Source organism: Andrena cerasifolii, chromosome 14, assembly GCF_050908995.1.
Source record: "Andrena cerasifolii isolate SP2316 chromosome 14, iyAndCera1_principal, whole genome shotgun sequence".
Classification (NCBI taxonomy): Eukaryota; Metazoa; Arthropoda; class Insecta; order Hymenoptera; family Andrenidae; genus Andrena; species Andrena cerasifolii.
Genome location: NC_135131.1, coordinates 10,471,084 through 10,483,627, shown reverse-complemented (window position 1 = coordinate 10,483,627; position 12,544 = coordinate 10,471,084). Strand labels below are relative to the sequence as shown.

General features: G+C 45.2%; 2 protein-coding genes across 5 annotated transcripts in view; one reads left to right on the top strand and one right to left on the bottom strand.

The window, feature by feature from the left end:
• Positions 1–12,544, top strand: part of LOC143376344 (uncharacterized) — a 30,556-nt gene that overhangs the window by 779 nt on the left and 17,233 nt on the right. Inside the window, exons 2-5 of one of the 4 annotated variants that reach the window (XM_076826552.1) lie at positions 3,012–3,178; positions 3,679–3,781; positions 3,877–4,297; positions 8,439–8,949. In XM_076826552.1, the coding sequence (XP_076682667.1) occupies positions 8,782–8,949 (168 nt within the window). In that variant the 5' untranslated portion in view covers positions 3,012–3,178; positions 3,679–3,781; positions 3,877–4,297; positions 8,439–8,781. Of the gene's footprint in view, positions 1–3,011; positions 3,179–3,678; positions 3,782–3,876; positions 4,298–4,382; positions 5,115–8,438; positions 8,950–12,544 lie in introns of those variants that run through there. The other 3 variants (XM_076826555.1, XM_076826553.1, XM_076826554.1) reach the window with 3 other exon arrangements.
• On the bottom strand, positions 1,672–3,025 carry LOC143376380 (uncharacterized). Its single transcript, XM_076826642.1, has 3 exons — positions 2,854–3,025; positions 2,649–2,775; positions 1,672–2,152 (listed from the first exon to the last, which is right to left on the bottom strand). The coding sequence occupies exons 1-3, from the start codon at positions 2,976–2,978 to the stop codon at positions 1,976–1,978; spliced, it is 429 nt and encodes a 142-aa protein (XP_076682757.1). The 5' UTR covers positions 2,979–3,025; the 3' UTR covers positions 1,672–1,975.

Sequence of the window (12,544 nt, the reverse complement as noted above, 5' to 3'; positions counted from 1 at the left end):
AAGGATATCGAATGAAGTTGTACGTAGTTGTGCTGTTTTTTCCGTACCGGAACTCGATTCGACTAAAGATAGATTTGTAACATTCGAGCAGAGTTGTAAACTGCAATCTGTTATCTCTTAATCCAGCACAATTAATGGTTCTCCCGTCGGAGAGCATTGCACGCCGTGGAGCAGGCGATCCTCGCAACAGTAAAATCGTTGCGAAAAAGATTTTTACATTTGCAAAAACTCTTTCCCTCGATACGCTAATGGGTTTCGTGTTTTAAGGGGCTCGTAAAAATGTTCAGTTCTCCGTTTAGGTTATCGTAATCGATCGTTTCGATGGTCAACGCAGTTGCGCCTAGAAATTGCACGGTTGCGATACGAAATAAATACAAAAAGTGTCTTCATAGGAAATCTGGTATTGTTTTTGCGATTAATGTTTATACGAAATTATATTAACGATCGATGATGGATTCGGATTTTACGAGGAATATTTGTCGGTCTTTTTTCGGTTACCATCAATCGATTTCGCGGCAGAATAGGTTATGATGCAATCACGTTGATTGTTTCATTTCGTTTTATAGTTGAAATATCGGGTAGTTAATTGATAGATATAGAGGCATGTAGTTCGCCTTGGACGAGTTCTGGGCTTTTCCTTCAAAAATATTGATAAACGAATAACACAGAAAAATTGTGCAGTCGTAAACGATCGACAATATATAAAATATACAATTATTCAATGGATTTATATAACCTAACATACCAATAGAAAATCAGTAGCTCGATATAAGATAAAAAAAAAAATCTAAACGAGATGTAAGAGTGTCTAACGTGTTTGAAATCCATCTGTTGACGTTAAAATGATTGCTTGTACCCTAAACGATCGAACACGTTACTTTTACTGCTCTAAAGTAAAGAAAAAAAGGAAGTTCAATTACTTAGTCGGTGTCTGGAGTTAACGCTCTTGCAAAACCGATAGCATGGATTTTCGTTATGTAAACAACGGTTAAGGAGCCTAAAATAGACGGGCGGACTAAAAACACATCGATTGGGAAAGGTGCATTCGGAAGGATAATTCAAGTTAATAGGCCCTGTCGGATCGTTGGCTAACCAAAAAAAAAAAAGAAGGAACACCGGCAACAAAGTGACGAATCGTTGCGAGAATAAATAGATGAAGGAACAGAGCGCGCGACAGCATTCTCCATCCCTCTTGAAAAATTCATACCACATGCTGTGGAAATCAAACTCAACTATCGTTGCACGTTGCATCAGCATTTTCCACTTTCGTCTTTCCACAAAGTGCAAGTGTGTGGTGTCCACCTCGCGTAATCTGGCCATAATATAACGGGGCTGGTGAGTAACAGTATTAGAAAGTCCGCATAATTGACAAAAAAAATCACTCAAAATTACATAAACATCTCGCGTGGATATCCAGTGGCACACGCCTGTTACACATTGCCATTGCAAACACGCGCATTATTCTTAATGTCCACCTTAGACGCGGTTACGCCTTCGTATCATTCTCGCGTGTAGAAATGATGGCAGGGCATCGATTATTCGATAAAGCATCCCGTCCAGTTCCAGCGACGCCAGCGGGGATATAGAAAGGCGAAATTCTGCTCCCATATAGGCAGCGATTTAAAGAAAAAAAAAAGGACGTTTATTTCTTGCATCCAATTGCCACTACTAATTGCTAGTATCTAAATTTTGGTCTCGCCCAGTTCGTTACGATCCAATCGAGATAATGTAGCAGCCTTTTATTTCACTTTCTCGAAGTCCGGCGCATGCAACGCGTCTACAAAAACTGACATGTAATTATCGAACTGAAAATTTCGAGGCCGGGGCGGAGGAACTGGTAGAACGTAAACTCGAACGTTTAGTCACGTGTGCAGTCTGCCGGGTGTCGAAACATTTGTGTTTCGAGAAAGGTATTGAAGTTGGTAGACGTTAATCTAGAATTACGAGCCTGAAAATTCTATGTTTTTTTTACGAGTCATGCTGTTTCTTTATCTTTGTCGTCCTCCTTCTCTTCCGTAGTTTCTGGTTCGATCGGTTCCTCTATTTGTTTTTCCTCCGTGTCCACCGATTTCGAGACCTTCTTTTTCCTTATTTTTTTAACCTTCTTTGTCATATCCATAACAGGTGTCGTTGTTGGCTTCCTTCGAATTAGCTGTAGCGAACAATATTCCTATTCATATGGTAAATAGGAATTTATTCTGATTCACGTTTGGATAACCTGATCGTTTAATAATAGGGGGTGCTGCAAGATTTTTCTACTTTGCCACGGAAGCGTCGCTCTTATCGTTCGTAAAGAAATAATTTTTTCGAGAGTCGACAATGAAGTGTAATCGTCGAAAATGAAACTTTAAACGAACTAAGAGGCATCGAGTGGTGAATGGATGTTCAGAGGAAATGTCCGTTCGTTTTTGCTCGACGAGCTATCGCGAGAAGTGATGGTCACTTTCTTTAAGCAACATTAATTGTAACGTATCCTGCTAAACGTTTACGGTGCTCGTTCCTTATCGTTTACGAGCCCCAGCGATATTCAATGAGTGTAAAAATAAGATATAATCATTCGCCACTGGAGAAAGGCAGAAGAAACGGAAAGCAGAATTCATTGTGATTATGGCAGAAAAGTTCAATTACCCTCTACGGCTCTTTCTTACCATACGTTGTAATAATTTTTTGGTAGGAATCTTGGTGCTGTGCCTTTTATCCCATACTTCCTTCTCCTGCCACCAGATGCGTTGGTACTCGTTCGTTAGCAACTGCTCTATGCACGGGCGCCTCTCTCTACTCGCAATTTTTCACCACGGCTCATTAATCACACATAAAACCGACTGGATCGAGATAACGCGAAAGATAGCATACCTCTCGTAAGACGGCACGAACACTTTCATCGAGGTGAACTCCGAGGAGACGATATTATCGGGTATCTTGCAAGGAACCGAGGGTGCCCACGCCTTCACCTTTGCATCAGACCCGGCGTGATTCATATTTACCGATCACAGAGTTTCCTTCGTTTCGAGACACAGGCTTTCCCCCTATCGCGCGTTTTTATAAATGCCTATCCTACGAAAATCGGCCGCGTCGAAACGATGAACCGTCGAGGAAGAAAAGGGAGCTGAGTCAGACAAACGACTGCGGCGAAAGAGTGAAAGCTCGATGTCCGAAATTGCACCAAGGTAGAGGTCAGGTACATCGAAGCGATTGTATTTTTTATATTCTAATGGTGACCGATTTTTTCGCGACCTTTCCTGTCTATAGTTGGAGAGTAAATTGCAACGCGATCTAGTGGGAGTCAATCGTGAAAAAGGGGGCGCTACCGGCAAATTGTATCGCGGCTTTTTGCACGCCGTGTCGCGCGACACGGCAATTAGAAAGTCACGCTCTTCGATCGGGATGTCAGTACAAAGAAATGTCGATAATTCAGAGAGCGGATAATTTGACGTGAACAGATTAACGCGAAGGGTTGATATGTGGATAAAACGGGAACTGGCACGGACTCGTATTTACTCGCTAAACAGCCTGGAAAACGATCTCCCTCCATGCTAATGGGTTTAGCGTCGACCACGTGCCCGGACCAGGCAAACGTGGCCCACAAACCTTTTACGGAGTTTACGTCGGAATTATCAACTCTTACAAAGTGGACCGTCTTTTGCTCCTAATATTCCAATCAACATATTCTGCCCTCAGTGTTTCCCCGGGACCTAGGACACTTCAGCAGTTAAACGTTGATTAACTCCTCCGACGTCCACGAGCTTTCCCGCCTCATCTCTCCCGCAAAGCGGCGCAAAAGGTACTTTAAAACTCATCTATTTATTAATAGTAGCACCTACATCCTCTTCACTCCCGTTTTAATAGACGCTCGCTACAATCGCACGAACGTTTCAGCGTTTTACAGCGGATGCGCCCGATTAACAATAGCAGCGGCGCGGTTTCTTCTAACGACCGGCTTGGAGCGTCCGCGTGCGGTAGCTGGTGAATCCTGTGCCCACGATGGTAAGCGCGAGGCTCGTGGGGGGAGTAGAGCACCGATATGGGAGGAGTTCGTTCGAGTTCTCTCTCCGTTGAGAGACTGCAAGGAGCAGAGGTGGTCTCTGCTCAGCTGAGGATTTCAGGTGGCAGTCGCCCTGCTGAGTTGTCCAGCGACGGGCTTCCCGTAACCACTTCTCATCCACAGACAATCCCGCGAGTTCTCCCCAGCCGAGCTCTCGTTCCACTGCACGCAACCTTACCTTACGATGCCGGATTTTCACGGTTCTCTTAACGCGGGACAGTACTCAGCCGACCTTGGTACACGCGCTTTTACACGGTTAGTTCACCCGTCCGCCTATCTTCCTCCTTCTTCCCCATTCCCTGAGCATTGTTTACATCGCTGCTATCAGAGCCTCCGAAGTAGACCCTTTACCCAGCAGAGAAATCGTCAGAGGATTCGTTTTAATAGACGACGGGGATGAAGTCTCCCTCGACCGGGACCCGGATACTCGCGGCTGGTCGGAGCAATCGCCCGTAAAGAGGATGGGGCGAGCTTGGACGGAGGAAAGTGAACGTTCCGAGGAGGAGTGATGCGTCGCGATGAATATCCTGCAAACGGGAACGGCGGAGTGGATAAAACCGGTAAACGTATCGATGATTGCGGCGCGCAGCGAAACGCTCCGCGAGTTTCCGAATGTTGTGCAACTCCGATGGATTTTGAGCAACGGCGAGCGGTTGCGTCGGGAAGCGTGCGAGGGAAAGAGCGCGGCGCACACAGTAGAGTAGAAGAAAGACTGTCCCGATATACGCGAGGCATTGCCCGGGGATTTACAACGTAAACACCGATATTGACTCCCCTTTTTAAGCTCGGAGACACTTCTATTGTAAACACGCGGCGTTCAGGTGATAATACACAGACTTCGGGCACTGTTTGCGATTTTGAACGCTGACGGCGATAAATCATTCATGCATCGACGTAATCGAGGCGGTAATTCGCGGGTATGAGGCGTGCGCGGCGGGTCACGATCAGTTTAGTGAAGACCGTAGAGCGATTCGGACGGTGTGGAAATCGTGTCGATAGGTGAGAGCGATCTTACAACGGATTTTTTAACGTCGATAAGATCCCACCGCGCCATTTGTGCCAGCGATAAAAAGTGAGTGAATGCAGTTCGCGAGTATCTACCTTAAACAGTGCGATCACAGGTGCACATTGCTACCTAGTAGACCTAGCCTGCCTCTAGTTGAAGTCGTGTTGCAGTATTTTATTGTAACACAAGATACCCAGATCTAACGGGACGTAACCAAACATCAGCTTAATCTTATTTGCTTTAGATTGGACCTAATTAAGTGGGAGTCAAGTGAGCTCGGGTCTCGGGTCTACTATCATATCCGATTTTAATTAATTTTAGTATCCTAGCGCAGCCCTTGTCTTTTAATGTTATTATTGCCCAGGGCTCAGTAATAATTAAGATTGTTTCGCGTGGGAACCGAGCATAATGCGCAATATATCAGCGAACGACAGGTGTACACGCGACGCGGATTCGCGTTTTATAGAATCGCCTCGCGAGCCATGTACGTGCACAGCACGGGTAGAAGTTCCTTTTGTATTATCTCAGGATCGAAAATGGTTTTAAAGGTTCGTCGGTGTGTTTATTGAGCATTGTGGCTCGCAAAAGCACCGCGCCGTGTCTAACGGGCAAAGCGCGGGCCGTTACTCTGACAGAAGAGTTACCGATTACGTTTCACTGTTGTTGAATTATATTACGGGAGGCTGTTTTCATCATTATGCCTCATTCGTCATCGGCAGCTGTGATTATTAAGCGTGTTTAGCACGGCGCGCGTCGAGCCGAGTGGCTGGGACGTGCGTATAGAGCTCGATGAATAAAAGATGGGTAACTGTTAGGGTCGATTGCTAATTAAAATCGTTCGGATTCTCTTTTAATCGTCCGCGGGATCTTTCGAGTCATCGCATTATCTTCCCGCGACTGGATAGCATTCTTCCGGGCCGGCACCGTAGAGATAAAAGCTCGCGGAATGAAACGTTGTTGCGGGCCGCGCAGCGGGGCATTGTTTCAATTCCAGAGATTAAACAAATGTAAATGCATTAGTTCCGCTTTCCACTGGCACCGGCGAAGGCCAGCGCGCTCTTATCCTCATAATAATTACCCGGGCTATCAAGGCTAATGGAGCGTTCTTCTGAACCACAGAGGCGCGAGCGGACAACCTCAGCAGCCGTTGGGATGCTTGGTAAATCTTGTCGAAAACTGCTACGATCTCGCAGCGATTCACTCGAAAGCCACGGGCGACAGCAGGATTAACGACCCATTTCGCCAACAATAAATCGTTTTTACGCTACCAGCGCGTATATCTTCGAAGCGTTAGGAAAGAATTGACCGGGCAGGCATTCGCAAGGTTAGCGAGACAAGATCGGGGAATATAAACAACTCAAAAAATCGAGGAAAGCTCGTTAATATCTTTTCATGTCCTACTAACGATTTAACACGAGCGGAGTTCCTCTTCCTACTCGGTGCCTTGTGGCCCCGTGATTCACTGGCGCAAAGTTTCTCCATTATGATAATGAAACGTTCTTACATCAAAGCCGCAAGAAATCTTGCCGCGATGTAATTCAGTACCTCGCTCTTATCTGCATCGCGGCAAGTTTGTTTAAGAAAAAAAAGAACTGAACAACTGGCACAGCTTCGCCGCTCGTTCCAATGCCCCGTTCCGCGTGGTCATAACAAGCACCCATTTTTAATCGGGACGAATTGTATATCGAGGTAGCGCCGCGACTATTAAAATCGCAAGCGAATAACTTTGCTCAACCACGCGTATGACAGATCGTTAGTGCGCGCCGCTCGTTTCGGTCAGCAGGGGTGTTATCTCACAGGGTATCAATTGCTCGGCCACGAAGCAATTTCACAGTACAATGCCATCAGCCGTGACCTGTGCTCGATTCGAGCAAAGTGTCCTGGTAAACCGTGATAACCGCGGTTTTGTCAATCTTGCGTTCCGTCTTGCCTTCAAGAGACGAGGGGTCAATCTGCTTCCTCGCGAATTGATAGGGTCGAAAAGAGTATCTACATAAATTCTATTGTAATTACTAGCGGCGGAAAATAATTGGAAAAGGTTTGAACACAGAGGTTCGAGACAACTTTAAAAGCAATTCACTTTTTTTTTCATGTAGCAAATTAGCAATAACTCAGAGGGGGAGTTCCCTTAAGGGGTTTTGCCTGCCTGCAAGTTCTGAAAGCGCAAGTTTTTTCGGGATTTTTTTTAAATTTGAAGACTTTTTTAAATAAACGCTTTATATTCGAAAGTATATATTTTAAAGTTCTTGTAGCATTGAGTTGGTTCATCAGAAGTAAGAAATTCAACCAAATTTAGTTAGTATATTAGATTATCTTGTCCTTAATCGTGGCTTTTTCATTTCCATTGCGTGGTTTTTATTTTACAGATGCAAAATGATGAAAAGAGCGCGATTCTGTGGTGAAAATCGATACTTTTGCTGGGAGAAGCCGCCATTTTGTAGCTAATTAATATTTTAGGGCAATGAACGATTAAGGACAAGATAATCCAATATACTAACTAAATTCCTGTGAATTTTTTATTTGAAATGAACTATGTCAGAATTAGAGTAGTCACCGCAAATTATTGAAAAAAAAAATCGCTGCCGTGAGATCGCTGATATTTTTTAAAATTATTTATATTTTCCACTGCAAAAATTGCCACAAGTAGTTTAACATGTACATTGTCGAATACATAAAGGTTTATGTAAAAAAGTCTTCAAGTTTTTGAAGAAAAAAATCCCGAAAATACTTGTGTTTTCAGTCCATGAGATAGGCACAACCCCTTATCGCCCCTAATACCGGACATTAGCTATATCTGAGATATTGGAAACGCTACCGAGCCGTTATTCCGCGTGAACCGTACAGGGGATAGAAAAAACAACAATTAGGTTTCGACACGTTCCAGCCGCGTGTGCACAGCTAAGGGAATTGATTCAATATTACCTCCTTCGTCTTACTTCAGCAAAACTTTAAGCCTCCGGCACTCGAGGGATTTCCTTAATTAATCTTAAAATTCTTTCAATTCTTTCGAATTGAAATACTTGATATTTCGCGGGAAGGGCGGCGGGCGCTAGTTAGCCTAGGGGCGAAAATCTGGAAATTCGCCACGGTAATTACCGAAGCATCGAGTTCGCCGATTAATATCGACTCGAAGTTGAAATTCTCGGTGGAGGAAAAAAGAAGGAGAAACTTTAGCTGGCCGGCTAGAAAGTCTGCTTCGTAAGAAAGACGGATTTTTTCACGTGCTCGAGAAAAGTGGAATTACACGGGAGATTAATCGGTTAAAATACCAACAGTGTAGGAAATTTCTGAAAAGCTGCTGGGTATCGAGGTCACTTTGGGCTCTCCTTTTAGAAGCTCTTTGGAACCGCCGTTGGAATTCTGCTCTGACCGTTTCTTTCTCTCTTGTAGCGGTCCGGCTATGTCGGGCGCCGAGGCTGGGATTGTTTCTCGGATAATTAATTTCTATTTGTAACGACGCACGCGGAGTGGGTTCGATAGACGGACACGGATCATTTCCACCAGGCTGGACGCGTAATGGAGATTGGTGTGCTTAAAGTGCAACGGGAACGAACGAAATGAGACTGGAGAGGCTTGACCTAGGGACCTATCTCGCGGAAGACAACGCCTTGTTCCCGTAACGAAGTACCATGGAGGGAAGATAGATACCAGTGGCCATACTTCGGGATATATAATTGTCAATGACCGAGGAGCATTGTGAATAGTGCGTGGTTTATTGTACACGAATTGGAGCATGATGGGAGAAGTGATTCGCGTCTCTGGGAGGGCACCGGACGTCGGGGAGTTCTTCAAGGAGGCTATGCTGTCCCAAAAGTTCGCCGACGTCGCTCTCTGCTGTCCTGGTGGTCAAAGGTTCCTGGCCCATCGTTTGGTCCTCTCGGCTGCTAGCCCTTATTTACAGGTCGGTGGTACACAACTTCTTACGTCTGATTTATCGTTTACAGTAACCCCTAACATACTAAGTGCAGATCAGCCTCGCAATTCAAATAGCTTTGCCATGGCTGTAGCTCGCAAATGAGTTTAAGGGGTCTCCCTAGTTCGACGCTGTGAAATTGAGGCAAATGTTGAGGAATTTTTTAAAAGAAAAATATTCGGTATTATAAATCCAAACTTTGTACGTTGATTGATAAACGTTCGACGAATGTGCTCAATTTTTGTCATGCAATAATAATAATATTCAAAGTCACAGTGGTGGAAGTAAGAGGGGTTTGAAAAAACAGGTTGTCTGCTGTGTTCCCCCTTATTACTACCACCGTAACTTTGAAGAAAATTACTATCATTGGGTAAAAAAAATCGAGCACACTCTTGGAACGTGAATTAATAAACGTACAAACTTGGGAATTATAATACTCGATACTTTTCTTTTAAAAAATTCCCCCAAATTTGCCTTACTTTCACAGCGTCCAACTAGGAGTAGCTCTTAAGGTACCATACCTAATTGTCTCAATAATAACATATGAGTTTAGTGTGTCGGGCTGGGTTTTACCGACAATTAGCACTCGTTTTCTAATTACGGTGTCTGTACTAACGAGTGTTGACGTTTACTACCGAGCTACGCGAGTCAGCATTAAGGCGATGAATGATCTCGCTCGCACCGGGGATCATAAATCGCGTGCATGCATTTGTAACTCATCTTGAATGGAGGGAAAAGAAGCCGACACTTAATTTCGATATTAATACGCGGCGGAGGAGCAGAGCGCGTTGCGAACGGACACAAGTTCACCGACTCAGCCCAGCATCTACGATTTACTTACAATTAGCGGAATTAGTCGACCATAAAACGAGTTAACATCTGTTTAGAGATACAGGCGTTCCACGTCAGTCGTTAATCATCTGACTTATTAATCCCGTAGCAATAAACGACGACGGAAGTGGGTCTAATTAGCGAAAGCGAACTGTACCGGTGAATCTTTTTAGAAAGTTTCCTTTATCTACCTTACGGGCTCCTTTTTGTAAAATGCTCGGCGCGCAAAACGATTCGGGCTGGTGTCGCGGCACCGCCCTTTCTCTCTTAAGATCATCCACGATCTGGAGTCGCTAAATGTTATTTTATAAAGCCAGCGTTCTTCTCGTCGCGCTGCCTAGGCAGCTCGATAGATCGGCGCAACAAGACGCGTAGGAAACGATATCAGACGTCACTTGGCACGGCAAAAGGATCCACTCGATGGTTCGAAGCTGCGACCGATTGAGCTGCCGCGATACCAGAAAGCCCAGAGCGTCTTATCGCGAGCGTTAATTAAAAGCAGCGACTCGTTCGAATGCATCGCGCTCGTGTACGCTCGCCAGGCACGGAAACTAATGAATAAAATAAACACCGGTGTCTTCTATTAATACCAATTACAGACCCCATCGAACCGTACCAGCGATTAATCACACGCTCAGCTGATGCCGGTATACTGCGCTACGAACTCCGTGTAGGGACCGTTCGAACAGCTGTGAAGCGATAATGACGACCCAGCCTTGAGCGTGAATTACAATTTTGCGCGTTATCGCTGACCAATGACGGCGACAGATTTCTGAGTAGTTGGTATCGAAGTAATTCAATTAAGCAGCGCGCAGCGCTTGCTGCGGACGCGTTCACTTATCGGCGATCTTACATCGAGCGAAGTGACTTCACCTATCATGTGACGGATAGGATAGGGGGGAAGTGTTACTAAATTTTCTGCCTGAATTTTAGAGATCTCGGCGACGTTTCCTTCTACTCCTCTCGCTTGATTTAGATCGAAGTATGGTCTCCTCTATGCAGGGGCGGATTTGTGAGCGAAAGGAATTGGGAGTTTTAAAAGAAATTCACTTCTTTTTCATGTAGCGAATTAGCGATAACCCAGATGTGAGTTGCAATATCGAATTAACCTTCAAAGGTTGCACTATCATTTATTCCCGCTACGGGCACAGATGGGGTAGCTTAGCATAACCCAGAGCATTATCTTTGGATGCTCTGCAACGTTTTCAATGTTTTTTCTTTCGATCGATTCAGAAGATAATAAGGAACTATATATATATATATTTTTTAATTTAAAGGAGTCGAGACAATTTCAAAATTAAAAGGAAAAAAACAAATTTTTCAGAACTTTCAAGATATCTCGAGTACCTATCAAACGATTTATATATATAGGTGATTTCGTCATAAATCGTTTGGTAGGTACTCGAGATATCTTGAAAGTTCTGAAAAATTTGTATTTTTTCCTTTTAATTTTGAAATTGTCTCGACTCTTTTAAATTAAAATATTCGACGATACCACGCGGAAAGGGTGGCAGACACTTGTCAGCCTAGGAGCGCCGAATCTCCAAATCCGCCTCTGCTCCCAAGCTCTTTGCGCAATCCACCTCCTCCGTTCCACATCTCCGCACCGTTTTCCACCCGATGGGTACAATTTTCTGGTAACCGTGTTTACTCAGCTCCAGCGAATAGTAAACGCGGGGAGCGCGCCTTAAAGATTACCAGCTTGCAATCCGAATCGTGTACGAAAGGTTCTCCCGCACGCGTGGCGCCGCTTTTTTCCCTTCTCCTTGATCCGAGCGGGAGTTCCGAAACGAATATCGCCGCTGGGATCCTGAATTTGGAATTCACGTTTAACCAGTTGATAATGAGTACCTACTTACGGGTTGTTTTTCCCCATTACCATCTTTGTCGCCGACCCGAGGCCCGCGTTGCCTGCCCTGTTACGCTCCTGCGTTACATCGGACCTCGGATAATTAAGCATTCCGTTGCTCCGCCTGCTCGAGTTGCCCGTACGCTCGCTCGATATATCGCAGCTTCCTGATTCCAATATTTCTCTGAACCGCGGGAGAGCAGACAGAGTGGATAGTCGAAGGTACGTGTTTCTCGTTGGAAGGGGTCGCTAAATAGGTGGATCGAAGTGCACCTGCTTGCACAACGAGCCGTTTCGCAATGAGCGATGCGGAGAACCGTGTAATTTGGTATCTAAGAGGCACTCTCAGGTCACGTGTTCCCCGCTTTGTTAGATAGAATCTCCAGGATCTGAGGAAACGCGGCGTTATCTTAACGTTGCTTCGGGAACTCGAGAGGCCCAGGTTCGTCTTAGAAAGTATTCCAAGCTCCTCGCCGATCCTCTTGGCTGCTTCGAATCTGCTTCTGGAAATGGAAGCTCATCGGAACTTTTGCAGCGCGAATCGTTTAGACGAGGCACGATAACGAGGCCCGCGTCTGTCTCTCTGATAATGCGACACGATACACGGGTCAGCGCACCTTAATGATTTCATTTACCGTTTCGCTCTCTGGTAAAAAGCAAGAGCTACTGGCACGTAGGATGCGCTGTACGCTTTACGCTAGTTGATGCATGCTAAACGCCGCGGTTGATCCCCTCGGATAGCGGCTTACGGGCCATTAAAATGCTTGCACGCGGCTATTTTATGGCGGCTGATTCACTATACTCCAAAGATAGTGGGTCGCCTCTTGCGGACCTTCCTCCGGCGCATTGTCACTAACTTCCACGCGGACACGTGCGCTTTCGCTGCTGCGAAGCAATCGTGCC

Excerpts from the sequence above, each read along its gene's own strand:
- LOC143376380 (XM_076826642.1), bottom strand. The coding sequence starts at position 2,978 with ATGAATCACGCCGGGTCTGATGCAAAGGTGAAGGCGTGGGCACCCTCG. Across the intron at positions 2,776-2,853 it reads TTCGTGCCGTCTTACGAGAG|AGAGAGGCGCCCGTGCATAG; the intron begins GTATGCTATCTT and ends AATTGCGAGTAG. Across the intron at positions 2,153-2,648 it reads AAAAATTATTACAACGTATG|CTAATTCGAAGGAAGCCAAC; the intron begins GTAAGAAAGAGC and ends TGTTCGCTACAG.